This window comes from Pleurodeles waltl, chromosome 9 (genome assembly GCF_031143425.1).
Source record: "Pleurodeles waltl isolate 20211129_DDA chromosome 9, aPleWal1.hap1.20221129, whole genome shotgun sequence".
NCBI classification, from domain to species: domain Eukaryota; kingdom Metazoa; phylum Chordata; class Amphibia; order Caudata; family Salamandridae; genus Pleurodeles; species Pleurodeles waltl.
The window spans coordinates 503,150,423-503,171,469 of NC_090448.1; the positions used below are offsets into that span (position 1 = coordinate 503,150,423).

General features: G+C 42.2%; 1 protein-coding gene across 9 annotated transcripts in view; it reads right to left on the minus strand.

Annotated features, from left to right (window-relative positions):
• The window catches only part of SYNE2 (spectrin repeat containing nuclear envelope protein 2), a 1,823,309-nt gene that overhangs the window by 1,215,992 nt on the left and 586,270 nt on the right, over positions 1-21,047 (minus strand). For all 9 annotated transcript variants that reach the window (XM_069207355.1, XM_069207357.1, XM_069207362.1 and 6 more), the window contains exons 51-52: positions 19,356-19,616; positions 14,963-15,244 (exon numbers count right to left, since the gene is read on the minus strand). In XM_069207355.1, coding sequence (XP_069063456.1) covers positions 14,963-15,244; positions 19,356-19,616 — 543 coding nt within the window. The remainder of the gene's footprint in view (positions 1-14,962; positions 15,245-19,355; positions 19,617-21,047) is intronic.

Sequence of the window (21,047 nt, forward strand, 5' to 3'; positions counted from 1 at the left end):
CACAGGTGTAACAAACAATGAGGCAGGTACCCTCTAACCCTTTTGACCAGGGTAGTAAATGTAAATAGATTAATGGTCAATCCGAGGGGGAAGTAACCAAGACTTCTGCGGTGATCTAATGACTAAAATAATTCTAAGTGTACAAAGAATGTAACATCAATAGAAATGTATTGCATTGTATATTTCTTTAAACATGTTATTCTAGACACACGGTTATATTTGTCTGAATAGGTGCTCCTAATAAAACAGTGAAAGTGCAGTAATTGTACGGAATGCAAGATGACTTTCAACACCACGGAATTCTGTCACAAAAACTAAACACTCACCTTACCTAAATTCACCAACTGCAATACACATGACGTTATCTATGCTATTTGGTGCCCCTGCGGACTGCTGTACATTGGACAAACTACACAGAAAGTTAAGTGCAGAATCCTACAACACAAAAGCAGGATCAAATGCAAAACGCCAGGTGCGCCCTCTAGTAGAACATTATGAAACACTACAACACAAATGCGATGACATCAAATGGCAAATAGTGGAACAAATCTCCTTGGGACCAAGAATACATCTTAGCAAAACGTGAGCTATTTGGATAGAGAAATGTGGCACTATTAAAGATACCATGATATGCCATTGTGATTGTTGAGAAATTTGAAGCTCTTGCCCCCTGCCCTCCGAAATCTTCTGCGTCCCTGGGGATATGTGGATCCCTGAAATCCACCAGGTATCCCTCTGTAGCTAGGTGAATACACACACTAAAGCCACATTTGTTGGTGAGCTCCCTGCCAGCTGGTTATCTGCAATGAAAGGCAGTGAAGCAGGTTTCAGGTACGTATTTTTTTTCTGCTGTAGAGAGCACATCATTTTGTCCTATTTGGCACCCTAAACTGATGAGGAGGAGGTCTGCTGCAGATTAGAACTGTGTGCCCATTGGCCAAGTAGTTTAATACAGCTCTAGGAAGGATTTATATTTAAGTGAGAGGGAGTCAAAATAGGAGGTAAAAACTTGAACAGGGCATGAGGTAGAAAACAAGGTATACTTTAAATAAACATTTCAGCCGATAGATAAGACAACAGGGCCCGTGTTATAGATAAGGTGCGCTGTTGCACTCTCTTGACTTTGTGTGCCGAGCACAGGAGGGATAGTGCACCGAATAACAACCAAATTGCCGCTTCAGTGGTGGCACGATTCAGTGTATGCATTGTGAACAACACATTAGGACTGTCTTTGAAAGGGAGGCAGAGATTCCCCTGCTGGCAGGTGCAGTAACTGACTGCACCTGCCTGGAGTGTTTAGTAAGGGGGGAAGGGTGACCCTTAGGACCCCACTTCCTCCTTGTAAGGAACTGGGTTGTTGGCTGGGGAGTGGGGGTTAGATCCTACTCAAGCAACAGCCACAATCCTTCCCAGGGTGAAACACAAAAAGACACTAAATCAACCTGTGCTTAACATTCATTGCGTGGCACAAAAGCAGTCAGGCTTAACTTAGAGGCAACGTGTAAAGTATTTAGGCACCACACCAACAGTAATAGAGTGAAAACACAATGCAAGAATAACGTCACACTAATTTCAAAACATGGAGTATAATATATTAAATCACTTGACACCAAAATGACAAAAAAAACAATTAGTCAAATTTCAAAGTTATATGGTAAGTATAGTGCCTAAAAGCACAAAGCGACACTTATGGTTATCTGATCATGCGAAAATAGGTGAAAGTCACAAGTTCAGGAGGAAATCGATCAAGCACGGGCTGGATACAGGGACTAAGATAGTCCTGCTGAAAGATTTACTACAGGAACTTTGCACCCCAACTTGACCATAAGGACCTCATTGCCAACCTACAGATCACCAACCAAGACAGCCACCTGACCGAATTGACAACTCTCACCAGAGACGATACAGCGACAGTCATGCTGACCATCCACCGAGAAGTCCCAACACATCCATGCCCACTTCAACTAGCACCACCCTTTATCAACACCTCCATCATGTTCACCATATTCAGGGATGACTAAAAACAGGCAAATGTCAACGTCCTCTTCATAAAACAATCAGCTGACCTGAACCAACTGACCAACTTCTGACCTATCTGCCTGCTCCTCTAGCCAGCTAAAGTGATCTAGAAGGCCATCAAAAAGCTACTCCCACCCCACCAGGAGTTCCACCACTGGCTAAAGAAAACTCAATCAGAATTCAGAAAGAATCACAGCACCTAAAACAGCATTCATTTTGGCCACCAATGACATCGGACCATTTGGGGCAGAGAAGAAACAGTGGCTCTTACTCTGCTTTCGGCACTATGTCCCTCTACACTCTCATCAGAAGACACCACGGGATTGGCATCAAGGGCCGCACTCAACTGGAGCTGCTCCTTCCTAACAGGAAGACTGTAAGGAGATAGATTGCGACCCTTCAAGTCATAGACCAAAAACCTAATCTGTGGATTCCTCAGCCCCACCATGTTCAACGTCTACATGTCACAACTCACCAACATCGTCAGATCCCAAGACATCACCATAATTTCCTACACTAACAACACCCAACTCACCTCTCCCTCACCAACTTCACCAACTGCATGACCATGGTAGTAGAATTAATGAGAAACAACAGCTTGAAGCTCAATTCCAACAAGAAGGAATTACGGGTCTTTGGAAATAAGACCTCACATGGGACTCCACACCAATCAACCATAAAATAACTGAACCTTCTAAAGTCTAGCATGAAGAGTCCAGTTTGTGATGGAGAACGCCACGGGAGCAGGGAGAGCGTAGTGGACGGTCGTCACTGTAGCGAGAAGAGCAGCCTGGGCGTCACACATGGTCAATGCTGTAGCTCGAAGATCCTGATGGGGGTCACGGACGATCGGTTCTGGAGCTTCATGGTGGAGGTCACCATGGGCTGCCAATGCTGTACAATGAAGTGTAGCTCTTGTGTTGCCAGTCGTCGCTGGCTGTCATTGTAGCACAAACAGTAGTGTTCACTGGAGCTTCGCACTGGCAGTCGGCATGATTTTTGCAGAAACTGGCCTATTTGTGGTGACAAATACCCCACAACTTCAAGATTTCTTTGTTTCCCCAAGAAGGAACTCAACTGACGTCACATCAAGTGTTCTGGTCCCGTGTGGTACAGGTCAAGTTGCAGGTCCAGGCAGCAGGTCAGCTGGGCAGATGTAAGAGGTCTCTGTAGCTTGTTGTGTCCCTGTAGCTTAGAACAGGAGGTCCCTGGTGTCAACACAAAGGAGCTGACCCTTGGTGTCATTTCAGTCTGGGATAAAGGGTGCAGGTCCAGGCTTCCTTCTCAGTAAGCAGGGTAGGCCTCAAGCAGCAGGGCAGCCTAGCATCCTTCTACTGTAGTATCCACATCAAGGAGTGTCCTGAACAGTGGGTCTGAAGGTTCTAATTTTATATGTAGTGGCTACTTTGAAGTGGGAAAACCTTCTGGAGTTTCCCACTACAGAGGTGCCAGGAATTTCCTGCCTCCATGTCCTGATCCCAATCTGTCTGAGAGCACAGTAGGCTAGTATGAAGTTATTTGTATGTGCGCTGGGCCAGTGCTTTTGAAGTGCAAGTATGGTAGATGACAGCTCCACTCCACCATCCTGCCAAAGATGGCCCCTCCTGCCAACACCAGGACCCGCTACTTTGATGGTGTCCGGGAGGCATACAGAAAGACTAACTGAAACTACACCTAGTCATGAGACCCAAGAACAGACTGCGGACACCAAATGGTTAGGACAAGAAAATGGCAACTTTCTAAAAGCGTAATTTTGAAAATTCTGACATAAAATCTGACCTTACAATTAAAAAGAGTTTCAAATTACAGTTCCTGAGACACCAAACATAATTTTCCTACCTGCTCAGACAACACAATTATCACTTATTAAATGTAATAGCCAATGTTTTCACTACTAGGACATGTAAAACCTAAAAGTACATGTCTAACTTTTCAAGTACAATGCACTCTGCCTTAGTGCTTTTTACGGCCTGCTGTAGTGGTGACTAATATATATTAAAAAGGAAGGTTTAGGCCTGGCAAAAGGTGTATTTTGCCAGGTTGAAATGGCAGGTTAAAACTTGCCATAAAAGTTGCAATAGCAGGCCTGGGGTATGATTCAAGGGTTACTTAAGTGAATGGACAATATGTGCTGCAGGTCCACTAGTATCATTAACGTTACATGCTCTGGGCACCTGTCGCACCACTTTACTAGGGACTTAAATGTGAATTAAATGTGCCTGTGTTGCAATCAAAGATAGACCCCCGGTAGGCAGGTAACAAAGGTTTTATGATGAAGTTTATTTGAAGAACAAAGTCTTAATTACAGGTAAAAGTAAGATGGCAAATGCCCCACCAGGAGCAGCATCCTTGGTGCTCAGCTCTCTCTCACCAACTGATATTCACACCAACCAGGCACTCATCATTATTCCATGACCTCACACTGGCTGAGCAGCAGGGAACTGGAAACTGAGAAAAGTATTTGTAGCAACAATTCAAGTCACAACAAGCAGTAAAGTGTAATTTTACCATGTCTAAAGGAGAAAGCAGAAACGCTTTCCCACTGGTTAGCATGGTAAAGTGTGCAGACTCCTAAAGGCCAACAAAAGTGAGTTCAGAAAACAGGAGAGTTAAGGCAAAACGATTTGGATGACCCTGCAGAGAGGGCCATGTCAAACAATAATCTCCATCCTGGCAAAAGCCAGGGTAAACTTATCAATAACCTGTTGGACTTTACTGCTTAAGCAATCGAACATAGCACATCTTGTACCAGTGTAGGGTCCAGGAGCACTTTACAGGGGACTACAAGGTGTTGGATTCACGTCATTCACATTGGTAGGCATTTTCTAAGAGTGCTTGGTCTGGAGAAGCACATATTCAGGATTCTGAACACAACACAGTGGTTAGCATTGACTTTAATGATAAGAATGTATTTCTATGCAAGCAAACCTTTTTTAGCAGCATACGGAAAATAAAAGAATGGGGAAAAAACATAACTTTCTAATTTGTGCCATGCAGTCTGCATGCAGCTCTTTGATGGCAGTTCATGGCTCACTGTGCTAGATTACGATTATAATTTATGAACTGCACAGTGACAAAATAATCTTTGTGACAAAAGCAGTAGCCCACTGTGCTATGCACAAAATACTGTTCTTTGCATGATACCCATTCTTTGCAGCAGGCATATTAACCATCTGTGCTACCTTAAATGAGTCAAAACTGCCACTAGACAAAACTCCCATCTCTCTCCAGCAGGTACATTAACCACCAGAGTTTATGTTTGCCCGAAAGCTGCTGGATGCACAAGGAACATTACTGTGCTTTTAAAACCGCTGCACAACAGAAGTAATAAATATAAAAATGCACATGTTTCGAGAGGCCTCAGCTGGAAAGGTGTCTTCCTGCCGACCCAGGCTTGTGCAACCCCTGAGAATGTCACAAGCCCCTGAGGGCCGCAGACAACATGTTGGGAATTGCTTCCCTAATGGATCCAGAGGGCTGTCTGACCTTCGAAGGTTCTCAGAGTGGGGAATCAACAGCTCCGGGTTTTAGGCACCTTTCTTCCACTCGCCTTCCCATCGGTACAGGGGTGGTAGCCTGAAACTGGTTCTTCAGCCCATGATCTGTATCCTGGGGCTGTACTGCGTCAGGGTGTAGTCTTCCTCCCTCCCTGCCCTTCTATCTGGGCCTCTTTACTCTACACTTGGGAGTGGTAACCCCAGAAACCTGAGCTTCCATGGAGCAGTTTCCCTTCCATCTGTCTCCAATGTACTTCTGAGCAGTTACAGGGATCCCATTCACTTTGACCTTGTGGAATTGAAGACTTACACCCTATGGGATCACAAGCTCATCCTCTGAGTCTATCTCCCAGCTAAGGCTGATAAGAAAATGGTTGAACACCAGCTCACAGAAAATACTTTCCCCTGGGGCCACACTGGCTACCCTTGTAGAGGTTCCACCAGTGGGCAGTTTCTAGGACAGACAGAGTTCCCATGCTTGTGGCCTAAATGGAAACACTTGAAGCAATAGGATTGGAAATGGGGTGCCATGGCCCACCCCCACCAGATCCTCTTCCCTGTTCTCTCGTAAGGGTCATGGGAACCCTCTCCTCCCAACTTTCTGTGGGACTTGTATGTGCCTCCCAGGACCTCGCCCTCACTCTGCTGAGGGGAACCCAACCACCCTTTTTGGGTCGACTCCAAGGTACCTTCTTGTGGACCCTAGTGCTGAGCCGGTGGGCTGCCTCCTTAGGAATACCCCCTGGGGCCAGTGAGTCTACTATCTACTAGGTGTTGTAGCCAATCTGGAAAACAACTGCTGAAGATGTTCTCGCACAAATGAAATTGCACAGCCTATTGTAATCATTCACATCACTGCCCTTCACTCAATTAGCCGGCGTCTTGTAAAGGTGATCCACAAAATCCGCCCAAGACTGCTGGGGCTACTTCTGACTGTGTCTCAATATTTGTCTATACCTCACTGAGGTTAGCCCATCTTTCTTGATAAGGGTGTCCTTCATGTGGAGAGTAAATCATCCTGTCCCCCTTTCCTAAGGTCAGCAGAGCATCTTTCCCCTCAACAAGTATATGCCTCCAGAGACTGGGCCCCCAATCCTCTTCAGGGACACTGTGCATATCCAGGGCAACCTCACAGGCTTCAAACCACTCATCTATGTTATCCCCCACAGCAAAGTTAGGCACCAGATTTTTGGGAATTTGGAATCTCTTGTCTCCAGTGGACACTGGAGTACTGCTGCCACCATTGTTGCCGGACTCTAATGCTTGCCTTGCTTTGAGATCCAGCTCCTTCATGCTTACCTCATTAGCCAGTAGTATTTATTTTTCACCGAAATCTCTTGCAGGTCTTCTCCCTTACTAAGGCTCTCTCCGTCTCAGACTTCTCCCTTGCCAAGGCTCTCTCTGCCTCAGACTTTCTCTCCTCTGCTCAAATTTTAACTTAGCCAGCTGCAGTCTGAGTTCCCTCCCAGCGTTTCTTTCCTTCAGCTCCTCTGGCCATGAGAAGACCCAGTTCTTTCTGGCCTGACAATGGGCTCCACTCCTGGGGGTGCATTTTCCTCCTCCTCCGAGTGGTGCAGCTCAGGACCTGCGCTGTGCAGGCCCAGTATTCCCAATCTCCAGGCCACCGGTAGTTTAAAAGGGATACCACAAAGGGGGATGTTGCTACTGGAAAACCACAGAGGGGCTGGAAAAGAAGTAATGACCAAGGATCCACAAAATCTTCAGTCAAGTCTCACTTAAAATAGGAGCGTTCAACAGTCAACCAATGATGAAGGAGGCAAACTTACTTCTTTTGCCTCTCTGCTTCAATGAGAATGAGCAAATATGATGGATGGGGTTTAGATTTTCAAGGCAGAAAGCTGTATTTTGAACTATGGAGTTGAAAGACATATGTTTCAAATTGGGAAAATGGATGGGTGTTAGGACAACAAATATCCTTCAGACCAAGAGGCTGTATGATGATCAGACATCAGGATCATCTTCTATTGACTTTGGTAGTGAGGGGGCCATAGGTGCAGGAAATTCAGAAGAACACCCAGTATATTTCAGTTTTGGATTACAAGAAACCTATTTGTTTTAGATCTGGGTAACAATACACAACGGCTTCATTTGCATAGAAAAAAAAGAAAAAAAATACATTGTGGGGCCCCAGATCTTTCTGCCTGAGTTACTGAATGCTGGGTTTGCTGAACACAAATGCTGTCTAGTCTGGATTCTATGTCAACCCGCTTCATTTCCCAACTCTTTATTTCACTTAACCATGCCCTTTTACATCGGTTTTCTACAATTTCTCTACCTCCTTCTTTTTATTTTTTTCTGCTTTTTTGTCTCTTGCTTCTGATTATTAAAACTATTACCAGTTCACAAAAACGAGTGTTGCTTCCAACCACCTGCAACTCTCAGCAGAAAGTAAAGCACTGCAGTACACCCGGCATGCTGTGGAAAACAATAGAAAACTATTTCTGTTTTGTGATGTTGACTTGGAAATATCTTAGTTCAACTAGACATGTCGTTTTTGGCTTATTTTTTATGACTTTCTGACTCAGACAGCGGCTGATCAAGCCATGCTCTCAGACAGGGACCACTTCAGGGCTAAGAGATGTGCATGGAGAGTCAAATTTGGAGGAAGACAGGCAGCACCTCCTAAATGGTGTAGGAGCGTTGTCCCCCTGGTCTGTCAGGCAGTGACAAATATAGTGATAATAAAATAATTTTAGTATCATTTTATTTGTTACTGTCTGATAGCACGTCTAGGGCGTGACAGGGCCGGGCCATAAAGAGGAAGAGCGGTAGACACTGTAAAGTGTGCATGACGGTTTGTCCGGCCATCTTAGGGTAGCCAAAGTGACATGCGCACTTACATTTCTCCAACCCAGCTTTGTTGTCCACAGCCAGGTTGGAGATATAGCACAGGCTCCCTGTACCTTAGTGAGCGTCAAACCAGCCGGCTTAGGTCAATCCCTTCACTGCTCTCATGCTTGCTTTAGCATGACAGCAGCGTCTAGATTGGGAGCATGTGCCCCAGTGACTGCTGGGAGGACGAGGAGCAACGGAGGTGGTGGGGAGGGGCAGACAGGTATGGTTTATTTATTATTTTTTAACCCCCAGCCCAACAGTTACCCCCCTGATCCACCACCCTTGTTCCGCAGCAGCCGCCACTGAAAAGGACTGAGAAATCAGAATCAGAAATATTGGGGATTGGGGGGTGGGGAGTACTCTAAAATAGTGACAAACATGGGTTTTGGAAAAAAGGACAACAGAAATCAGAGGGAGCTCCAAAAGTCAGAGAGATGGCAGGCAAGAAACAAACTGGGCAGGAAGCCGGGGTAAGCACAGGTCAGAAGATGGGAGATGGCAAAAATGAAAACATGAAAACCAATGGCATGGATGGCGATCATGGAATGACCCAGAGCCAGAAAACGAGTAATGAAAGTAAAGGATCCCTAGAAGTCTCCCTCCTGCAATAAGGTGCTAAGACGTACATGAATGAAGTAGGCAGCTAGGAGCATGATGCAGGGCCTAACTTAGGGGTGACTTACATGTATTAAAGAGGAAGGATTTGGCCTGCAAAGATGGTTTACTTGTCAGGTCGACGTGGCAGTTTCAAACTGCACAGACAGGAAGGAAGACCATCGGGAGGCCTGATCATTTGGATCAGAACTTCAATACTGGGAAACTACGTAGTAACTCATGCTGTATTAAGCAAGGAAATCCAGACGCTTGCAGTAAAATATGAGGAATGATCACTCGAAATAGTAAACGTGTATTTCCCTCCTATTAGCCGGGTCCAAGTCATGCCAGGTGTGCGGCTCCTTAAGGATCATATCTTAAGCAAAAGAACTAAGGGTTGGAGGAACCCAGCACTAGGTCACACGAACAACCGCTCTCCCCAGCTTTGTAAAACCTTTTTACTGATATGCAGTGATTTCAACACTAAATCCCATTCTATCCTCTGGGATGAACAAGTAGTAGAGGAAGATCACGTTTGGAACATTCCAACGCCCTTCATCCAACGTTGTCAAGACTCCAAGAAAGGAGAATTAATCTTTGAAGCATTAATAGAAGGAGGAATCCGCACATTAAACGGAAGTACAAATTCAGATAGAACTTTCAAATCTACCTTTCGAACTGGAAAAAGACAAAGTATAATCGATTACATGGCAATAAACATCGAAGCCGGGCATTATGTCATCGATATGGAAATAAGGGACAGGATCGAGAGTGACCATGACCCATTGCTAATGGAGATAGTCCATCCGGACACGAGCCCAGGGAAGGCTGAGTCTCCATTTAACGGAAATAGCTTAACAATAACCATGAGACCAAATAGTAAAAACATATTAAGGTCAAATGTGGATGAATCTTATACGAGTGTACCTAGTCAAACCTGATTGCTATCACTCAGCACGTTTTTAAACCTACCAGTTAACGAAGCTTTACCCCTCCTGCATAATTTTAATATTCTGCTATTACAAACAACAAAGGAAAGGACCAAGCATCTTCAAACTAATCCTAATACGATGGAGGGCTGGTTCGATGAAGAGTGTTTGAAACTAAAAAAGACCCTATCACAAGCGCTAAAGAATCGGCATTTGAACGACTTTAATGAGCAACATTTTTATGAATGCAGGCAACAGTACAAAAAATTACTGAGATACAAAAGGAAGATATTCCGCTCTGGAAATTTCTCCTGCAGGCAATATCGGCAGGAAAATGCAAAAAGTTTTGGGAGATAGTCAGGTGGGGATGCGAAGGCCCTTCGAAAAACCTAGAACTGAATATCAACCCACAACTCTGGGTAAAGCACTTTACCGCCTTGTATCAGGAAGAGGTCAAGACGGCATCCGGGAGTACTAATAACTTAAACAGTCTTACTCAAGGGCTGGAAGGCAGTAATCAAAGAACAAGTAAGGAATTTCCACTTCAAATGACCTATGTAGTACCATCAAAATGGCCTGTTAAATCGATAAATGAAACCCATAATGAATTAGTCCCTAACAAATTCCCTAGCACACATTCCATGCAAGTAACCCATGCCATTCCATGTGCAATGGAGTTAATACCGGAATTCAGTGAGAAAGAGATTAGACAAGTTATTCTCCTCCAAAAGCCGTACAAGGCTGCAGGCCCAGACGGTATCCCTTCAGATGTTTATCGTAGCCAACTAACATTATGGCTACCTGCTCTAGCCCGTCTATTCAACAGTGTTTGGCACCACGAGGTAATCCCTACTTCTTGGAAGAAATCAATAATCGTTCCAATTCACAAAAAAGGGCCTCGGGACATGGTGTGCAATTACAGGCCTATCTCATTGCTTGATAGTGTTGGAAACATTTTTGCCAAACTGATTCAGTTGCGCCTAGACCAATGGTTAGAGGATGGAGATTTAATATCGACACATCAAGCTGGTTTTAGGAGAGGCCAAAGCACAACAGATCAACTTTTTAAGTTGAACATGATCTGCGCTAAATACGCCACCCTAAAAGATTGTCCATTACATTTGGTCTTTGTGGATCTTCAAACAGCCTTTGACAGTGTAAATCGTCAAACATTATGGCAGTTATTGTCGGAAATAGGTATACAGGGAAAATTTTTAAGGCTGTTAATTCTACTGCATACAGGAAATACTGCCAGGGTGAGATATACTACGAGAAATGATTATACAGCAGAAATTCCAATCCAGCGAGGCGTAAAACAAGGCTGCGTTTTGGCCCCAACCTTATTCAATTGTTACATAAATGAAGTAAGTCAAGACCTGAGGAAATTAAATCTGGATGTGCCAAAACTAGCCAATGAAAGTATACCTATCCTGCTTTTTGCTGATGACGCTGTATTACTGGCAAGAACAGAGATAGCAACGCATCGACTACTAAGGGGTTTTGAATCATTTTGCACCTCAAGGAGCATGGTAATCAATGAGGGGAAAACAAAGTTTATGATTCTTAACCAAAAACAGACGATGCAATCGACTTTTAGGGCAAACAACAAGCCTTTGGCCCGAGTGGCTACTTATGACTACCTGGGTTGCAGACTGGACGAAAAACTGACATGGAAACCACAAATTTATAAAAGTAACATCTCCTTGGTCCAACAAGCTGGAGCGGTACTCAGATTCGCAAAAGCTACAGGCAACCATTCTGTGAGTTCTGCACTGCTTGCATATAAAAGAAAAGCAAGGGCCGCAGCTTTTTATAGCGCAGAGATCTGGGGATTTAGAAAGACTCCATCAATACAAGTAACCGAGAATACATTTTTATGCTGATTACTTTGTTTAGGCAACGCCACACCAATGAATGCAATCAGAATTGATCTACAAATGAGAAAGGTTGAGGACTACATTGCACTGGCTCCAATAAGATACTGGATCCGTATTTGGGCAAAAGAGGAACTCAAACCATATAGAGATGTACTTATGGACATCATGAATCTACAAAGTCATCGGAAATTGCCCTGGTTCAAACACATCTCAACCACCCTGGCTGCTATCGGCCAGGAAGACCTCTGGCTCCATCCAGGAAAAATCAGAAGGCCTAGTTTATCTGTCATAAAAAAGGCATACTGGGAGCAAAAGACTCAGAGCATGTGTGAGACACTTAGCCCTTTATTTAAGCGTTACTTTTTGTTTAACCAAGAGCTTAAACCAGCAATTTTCATAGACAGTATTTATCCGGAAGAAAAAAGGGTTCTCTATTTTAAATTTCGTATGGGCACACTACCAGTGATGGCGGTGACCAATAGATGGCAACCCGTCCCTTCGGGCAGATTAGAATGTTGTCTATGTCTTCATGGTGGCCAAGAAACACTATCCCACTTCCTTTTATTATGTCACTTCACGCTCAAATTCCACAATTTGTATTTACGTCCACTTTTTAGATCATACGGAGTCAGGAAGTGCAAAGAGGCGGAAGTGTTATGTATGCGATCAGACGAGAAACACATTGTGACAAAGGTCTCAACTTACAAACTTGAAGCATGGAAGTTACGTTTATCAATGCACCCACAGTTGGCACAAGTATAATTGCTTGTGTTATCCCATAGCTATTATTAGCTTGGGAAATCGGTGCAGGTTGTTGTAAACGGGACTAGGTCCTGGGTTACCATTAAACTGTTGGCAGGCACCGTAAGGTCCCAGATGATTAGTGCCAGAATAAGATATTTACATTTTAGATTTATAATTTTATTCTAGAATAAGTCAAGAGTTTTATGCAAATTATGGTCATAGACCAAGTTTTATGATAATGTAGGGCAAATTGGATACATTTTTGCACATGTTAAATCAAAATTCAAGGACAGTTTTTTCTTTTTATTGAGACGTTTTATTTAATGCGATTTTTACCGAGTGTGATGGATTGGTATTTATTGTGTGTTATTGTTATGGCCGGATAGGCTGACAACAATTAAATAAATGGTAAAGAGTGGCTCCTCAATGGCAGCCCTGAGTCATGTTGACAGGGCTACGGAAGTAGGTGGCACAATCGGTGTAGCAGAGCCACCAGTGGCATTTAATTTAAAAGCCCTGGGCACAGGTAATGCACTTTACTATGGACTTATAAGTAAATTAAATATGCCAATTTTGAATAAGCAAATATTACCATGTTTTAGGCAGAAAACACCTTACTTTAGCACTGGTTAGCAGTGGTAAAGTGCCCAGAGCCCTAAAAACTAGCAGAAACAATATATGCGAAATGGGAGGCCAGAGGGCAAAAAGTTAGGGGAAACCAGACCAAGGATGCCAGGTCTAACAGGTTCTCACTGGGAGAAGAGGTGATGACAAGAAATGCATTTGTTATGAAGACTTGCGGGAACCGCAAGATGTGGACGATGTATAATTTCAAGGCTGTGATTCTGTGGCCTATTGTGAAGCAGTGAGAAACAAGGAAGTTCACCTGCTCCCATAGTTTGCTGAGAACTGACTGGACACTGAGGACAGGAAATGTGTCAGTTGTTGTAAATATGTTTTAGCAGATTTATAATAGCATGTTCCTAGAGCAGACCCCTTGTAGCCCTTCTCTTCTACCCAGAGATGTCTACTGATTTATAGCTGATAATACTTTCTAGCTTTGCAAAATTCTCTATTGCTTAAGCGCAAAGGCTTCATTCCTTTGCATTTTTATTATCTCAGTTTCTGAACTGACACCTTTCTTTGCCTTTTTAACAATTTGACACTTATGCTTAAAACTTGATTATTTAGGTGAGGGAGATCCTTTATGGAACACACTTGCTGTATGTTTCTCGATTTTATTTGTTATGCCCACTAATCTTGTATTTTACCTTGTACTGAAATACTAATTAATTATATGATTCTCGAACGTTGATGTCTAAAATTGTTACTTATTGAATTCAAGTTGAATTCATTTGTTGATAAAGCCCTTGAACTCACATCATTTCTCTTTAGTAATTCTTGTGAAGTCTCAAATGGATTTCACTGTTTATAATGTGCGGTGTTTGATGTACATGATAGCTCCTTCTCAGTTTTCCTTGTTGACGAACAAAGGTCCAAACGACCAACAGCGGGGTTTATTTAATGATTCGAAGTCTCAGATACAAGAATGCCCACCCTGGCAGAACCAAGTATAAATCACGCCTATTTTATACTGAGACACAGGAAAATATTAAAACACCAGGTATGCCTTCAAATGGTGGTTAGAGGAGAAGGAGGAAATTACATCAATGTATTTTGAATTCAGTGGAACATCATTCAGAAATAAATCTGTAGGATTTTTCCCTGTGTATTTTTGATAGTAGAGGCAGCAATACAATTCTGTCAAGACTGTTCAGGACATAAAATATATTTTACATTGTGAAGGAATACATATTCTGCACTTGGATTCCATCAAATATCTATTGGAGCAGGTTCAGTGCTTATTTGCATATGGCTCGTTTGTGCCTGACGAGGAATGGTGGGCAACCAAAAGATTAACTGGTTTGGAGCACAGAGTAATTACCAATGGATGAGATTAATTGAAGTAATCAATCCATCACTTTCTTGTTTTCCTTAGAGCGGCCCCCTATGTGCAACATGTACCCTTAGAACAGGGTTCCATGCTTAAGAAGGCATATGACTCAAGCTCCTGCTTGCTGATGAGCCATAGAGAGGGTAAAATTGTTCTAAGGTTGCTTGTATTTCAGGTCAGAGGGGACCTCACATTTGCAGTTCAGGAGGATTGTTTTTGTCGGAGCAGAACAATAGTGATTTGTAAACGGCTGTTCCTTGACTGTGGCCAAATAAATAATGGTCTGAACTGTGTCCCGGAGTAATTACCAATGGCTAGGATGATTTCAAGCATTCAATCCCTCACTTTCCTCTATAATCAAGATATGGCATTACATCAGACTTCATTAACCTCTTTAAGACAATCATAAAAATTATCACAGAACTCATCGCTGAACCAGATTATTTACGATACTTTTAACAAAGGGGCATTTTAGATTATATTTCAAAATACCTGAAGAAGTCCGCTGTGTACTTTCTCTGGGGCGTCAGTCACTGTTTCAGAAATAGCTGACAACTCTTCTTTAAGTGAAATATCTTTATCTTTAGAGTCCTCATGAGAAATCTCAGCTCCTGTACTGATGGACGGCTCAGGTTTCTGGTGTAATTCTTCCTCTTTACTAGTGTCGGTAAAAGCCTCGATCATTTCCTGAAGTAGGGAAGGATTGTCTTGTTCAGACGACTCCTCCGGCAATAGAACCTTCTCTGGTGTGTCTTCTTTTTTGCTGACAGCCACCTGCAGTGTTTCCATAGACACAAAGGATTACAGGAACCCTAAAGTACCTTTCTGCATTTTACATTGCAAAACAGTGGTGGGCTGAACAAATGAATGCTGCACAACATGGCAAACAACGGAGTTAAAAAGATGAGTATGTCCATTCATGGAGTTACCACTAAATTCTAATTAAACTCATTAATAACCTAGATTCCAGTTTGTGACAGCAATCTAACTACAAAAACAGTTTTATTTATTTACAGAAGCTACAGGAAGTATGGAACCACTTTAGTGAATCATCCACCCAATGTCACCATTTCTAGTAATCTAAAATCACTGTGTGTAACTTCTTTCTCAGTCACACATTTAAGAGCCTAATTTAGAGGTGGGTAAGAAACAGACAGTTGCCAAAAAATATTTCTAACTCTTGATGACGCAGAAAAGAAGGACTAACAAATATTCATATATCATGTAACCAAAATCGTATAAGGTAGTGTGATTTTAGCAAAGAAAAATAATGTACGTGGGAAATTGTGCCCACGGGGTAGTTCGCCATTGTTATAAACGGGCTTAATTAATCATGAAGAATTGACAAATGTAGTAATTCGTCATAATTGCAATTGTATTCTATGATTTTCTTGTTAAAACTGTTATATGCTTAGCTTAAATTTAGCAGAGGCTTTGGCCTAGTTGCCTGGTCTCAAATTTTAACTGCGTGGTTTTCACTTGTATTAACAGAGACATACTATTTTACTTTAAAGTTGTATTTTTCCAGTAGAGATGACTAAATACACTTATCTCAAGGTTTCGTGCTAGGCTGGTTTCATCCTCTTTGATGCAAGGTCAGCTCTTGCAGGTGCAGACAATAAAAGCACTAAGATAAAATTAATTGGCAAACTTTGTTGCAACTTGTGTTCCAAGGCTCCAAGGACGATGTATGTAAAAATTAGTACTAGGAGAAAGACACTATTCATTGGTCAAAAGGAAGCCACCCTATGAACCCTCCAATGGAAGACCCTGAAGAATTTGGAATGTTTCTTACTTAAACCCACCGGACAAAGAGAAGTCAGCCATTTTCCTTGATGCCATTTTGAAGCAAGATTCAAGAAGCTATCTTTAATGACATTTTGATACCTTTCTCTGTCGCAGAGAAAGAGACTTTAAAGAATTCTCACCCTAGGGACTTTAACTTTAATTTTGCCCCGTCTTGCCCATGCAGTAACTTTTACCCCATGTTCCTTGCTGCCGCAAGGAAACTTGCCCTTAACTTTGCCCCTTTAAAATCTGCCCCATACTGATCGAACCGGTACCTGAAGGACGAAGACTTTTCTTGAATGCTGATTGTATTTGGTAAATGTGAAAGGATAATTGTATTATGCATTATGTTTTCCTTCCTAGGTACCAACTGCTTATTTTGATAGGGCCCAAGCTAGAAGTTTTCTAAATTTGTGTTGACTAAATGCGTTTTGCATGAAGCCCCACATGCCAATGCTAATTAGAGGTTAATTAAGGTATTCACTTGATGCACCATGCTAAATTGAAATCTTGTTATGCTGACCGATGTATGAAATTAGACAAATTCAATTGCTTATATTAGTGATTTGCATTGCCATAACCGAGTGTATTATAATCCAGATTTTGCGTAGATTGCGTAGATTGCGTTTCTTCCGCCGCTATGGATAGCTAGTAATGTTCGTATACATATATCATTTGATTTTGAGACTCACTTATATTGTGCTAGCTTTGTTAATATAGGGAAATAAATTCATTAACTTCTAACAAACTGGTGTGATTATTCATGACTGAAAGGTCATGGTGCGTCAAAATACTGATTATTATTGATTTCTAATGTGTTGCTTGGTCTATTGATTAAGTATTGGGTATTGATTACAATGGTTATTGATTACTGATTTGAGTGATCCGACTATTCTTGGATGAGGAGAGCCCAACTCGGCTAAAAGGTTCACCGAACTCCAGCGTGTCCAAGTACAAGTAATTTATAAGGGCTGGATGCGCTATCACTCTCTTTGCTCTGCCTCACTTTAGAGGTCAGTAAAGCCGTTGGCGGCTACGCCGTGAGAATAAACTTCAGCGCTCCCAATTGTCAATAAATGCGCTATTAGGAGGTTCGCTCTTCATAGGGTCGACCTTTCGATTCTATGCTCACAAGCTTTTACCCTGTTCTGGACCTCCATAGACATAGTGGGTATCCTGGACAGGAGAAATGCGAAAAAGTTCACCACATTCTAGAAAAAAATCTATCTCGGACATTGATTTTTTTTCTAGAGGAAAAAACTTGCTTTAAGGGGTTGTCTTCAGGAAAAAAAGGTGTAGCTAGGTCTGCCATGCCAACATAGCACGGCAGAGCTCACATTTGGAATAAAAAAGGAGGCATTTAGTTTCTGGCTCCAAAACCACATGAATAGCAGGTACCCTCTCTCTACCAGACCTGCAACAACCTGTCATCCACACATAAACATCTCTGTTATGTCAGTTGGGCTTTTTGGTCAACATTGCTATATGTCGACCAATCTGCAATGTCATTACTGCATAACAAGCTAGTTAACTTGTTTTTGCTTTTAAGGAAGAGGTCCCTTCCCCAGTGCTTTGTTTTGTTGTAGAAAAACAAAAAATAATGCCCCAAATATGCTTTGAGTGTTCTTCAAGTGCATCAAGGATATGTTTTATTTCATGGCCAGTGAACAACCTTTCATGGTGGTTCAACATAAGGGAAAAAAGAGCATCACCTGCCACCCCCAAAGAGAGCAGGCCTATCATCCAGCAGTCCTGGGACAACTGGAGTTGTGCAAAGAGTATGACAATAGTTGAGCAAACTAAGGCTTTCTTGGAGGGAAAAACACTTTCAAATGTATGGGAAATACTGATGGTAGGGCAGATGAATATCTTCCTAAATTGGTGGATTCCATGTTCCTGCCCATCTTTAAACAAGCCTAAATTTGGACCCAAATATTAGAGGTTTGTTTTCTCTCCAACGTGCCACAAACCAGCCAGAATCCAGCAAGTGTGCTGCAAAATAGAACATACCAAAGAGTGAAATTAATAATGAACATGGAAACAAACTGTGTTTAGACAGCAATATTTGAGTATTATAAGGGCTGTTGATATATTTTGAATAGTACATTTTGAATTGTGCCTTCATTAATTTCATAGGACGACAACTATGTTTTCAGCCTTGGAGATCTGCTGCCATATTGTGGCAGTTATTTGTTAGGGCCCTCTTCCAATCTTGCACTGTTATTTGCCTCAATAGTCCAGTGCAACAATTTCCTTTCCAAGGACAACCAATAGGTTTTGCGTTGTTGATTATAGCAAAAACACATTTTTCACTGGTAGATTCGTGCAAATGAGAATGCCAAATAGCTAGACACTATTTTAATCAATGCATTCCCATCTTCAGGTCACTTATTAGTTGGTGATGAGGGAGCAGAACCCCAGGTATGTCTTCACATTAAAGAATGCCACTTGAGGACACAAAATACAATTTGAATGTTGGAGAGATGTCAATAGGTGTGGCATGATTATGAATGAGAGGTAAGGGGGAAACAAAGCATACATTAAATGGAAATTTCACTTTAGTTACATGACACCATGCACATTTATGGCATGTTGAAGTTCCTACAGAGGGTCAGCCTGCAATGTGCATTAGATATATGTTTAAACATATATACTTATTTACTAACAGGGAGGGAGGCAGAATAGTGCATAACTACCTTTAAATTTTGGGGCCTTGCATAGCAGGAAACCAGCAAGCTTTACTACTGGCAGGGCAGTGTTGGAGAAGAATCTGGACATCAGGAATGTTGTGAAACGATGATAGAGAGATGTATGCTAATTTATTTTTTCTTATGTCAGATTTTTCCTATTCACTCTGGTGTATTTTCTGCAATCTGACCGGATGTCATAGAATATGCCACTAAATGAAAGTTAATTGTTTGTAGTAAGTATTTAAGAAATATTTCTTTAGGCAAATCACAATTTAACAGTTTAACAGTAAACTCTTATCATTACTTTCATATTAAGTGCTCGCTATAATTGTGTGCACCTTATATACACGTTATGTAATGGGGGCTATCATTGTTTTAATTCACAATATAGGATCATTTATCCATACCTCAAATATTGTGCCTGGCAACTTCTTATCATCTTCAGTGAGAACAGGAGAAACACTTGTTGCCACCTTGCTCACTGAAGTAGGCTTCTTTCCAGATTCTTCAGGAGAAAAGTTCAGTTTTTCGTTGATGGAGACACTCTTTTCAATTGTGTCCATACCAGTCTTAATCATTTCCTGAACTGATGATGATGCAGTCTCTTTAGCTGATTCATCTTTAGGAAGAATCTCGTCTGAAGTTCCTTCTTCTTTACTGACATACACCTGGGGTGTTTTTTAAAGTTAAAATTAATTAAAGTAATGTTTTGCTTTCAACTTTGCATTACACAAACAATAACGTTTGTAACACAAATATGCTAATCCCCTTATCCAGTAACACATGGAAGTTGAACTCTTATTAGTTGACAGAAATAGACAAAATACTATTGGAGTTGTGTAGTAAGAAAACTAATGCATTCTCATAGAGTAATAGCTTAATTTAAAATGTGGTGGAATCTTTTGTATCTAAAAAGATGTCTCCTTTCCAGGCCTACTCAGAATCAAAACTGGCTAAATCAGTAAATTAAGCCAGGACTGTTCAGAGGTCATTGCTATTGTAATGGTCAGAGTGAGTGAGAGTGAGAGAGAGACATGCCTCACTTGCCTCATTTCTAGTTCTGTAGGGACACCAGGTATAGTAAATTTTCATTAGAGTATAGAGAATGGACGCACATAAGGTATGGTTGGGATTATGGTGAGGGTATGAGGGTACACCATTCATGCTTTGGACAGGAAGAAATTACATATCACCGAGAAAGTTGTGTTGCTTTGTGCTACTTGTTTGGACAACATGAATCATCTTAGTCAAAATGGACATGTTGTTTTTTGCATAGATTTTTCGAGTGACGGAATTTAACAATAGCACATCACACCACGTTAGCTACAAAAAGACCTGACATTGAGCAGACTACAGCACCACCAAAAGATGGGCAGGTAGAATCAAGATAGGAGGAATTAAAATAGCTTGGGATAGCTGGAACACATAGTCCCAGTGTTCTGCAGAGAAGCACAGCCAAGAGAGGGAGCCCTGCCCTGTGCAAGCCCTTTTAAGTGGGGGCAGAAGTGTCCAGCAGGGCTGTGCATCTGGCCTTTCCTGATGTGTCACATCACTTCTTTGCCCCTCTCCCAACCTTCCTGCACAGTCTTCTGGGATTGCTCAAAATGGCATTGTCTAGGAGTCAGTTGCCACATGTACTCTGAAAGACTCAGACCCTCCTCCCTGACATTCTTGCCACAACCTCTTCCAGCAATTCCTCCAAGGAGCCCCTCCTCTTTGAGGGGCCTGGTGCGGGCCCGGTTCCTGGCACAGAATGACAGTTGACTGATTGATGCAAGGTCCTGCTCCTGTAGTTGGACAGAGCAGTAATTGGCCCTAATTCTGAGCTGAGTCAGAGAAAGATGGCAATCCTGGAAGACCCCTAAGCTGTACAAATATGACTCTGTAACCTCCTGCATTATTCTTTTAATACACGTTAGAGTGTACATTGGTGCAACTTGGGAGTCTGTGAACCCTAGGGAACTAGAGTTGCGCCCTAAGCCAGCCTTTCCCGTTGACATATAAAGGAGTGTCACTACAATCAAGACAGAAAGCACACTATCACTCACTTGTGTACACACATCTCATAAGACCTACTCCAGGTCACCACCCACTCTGCA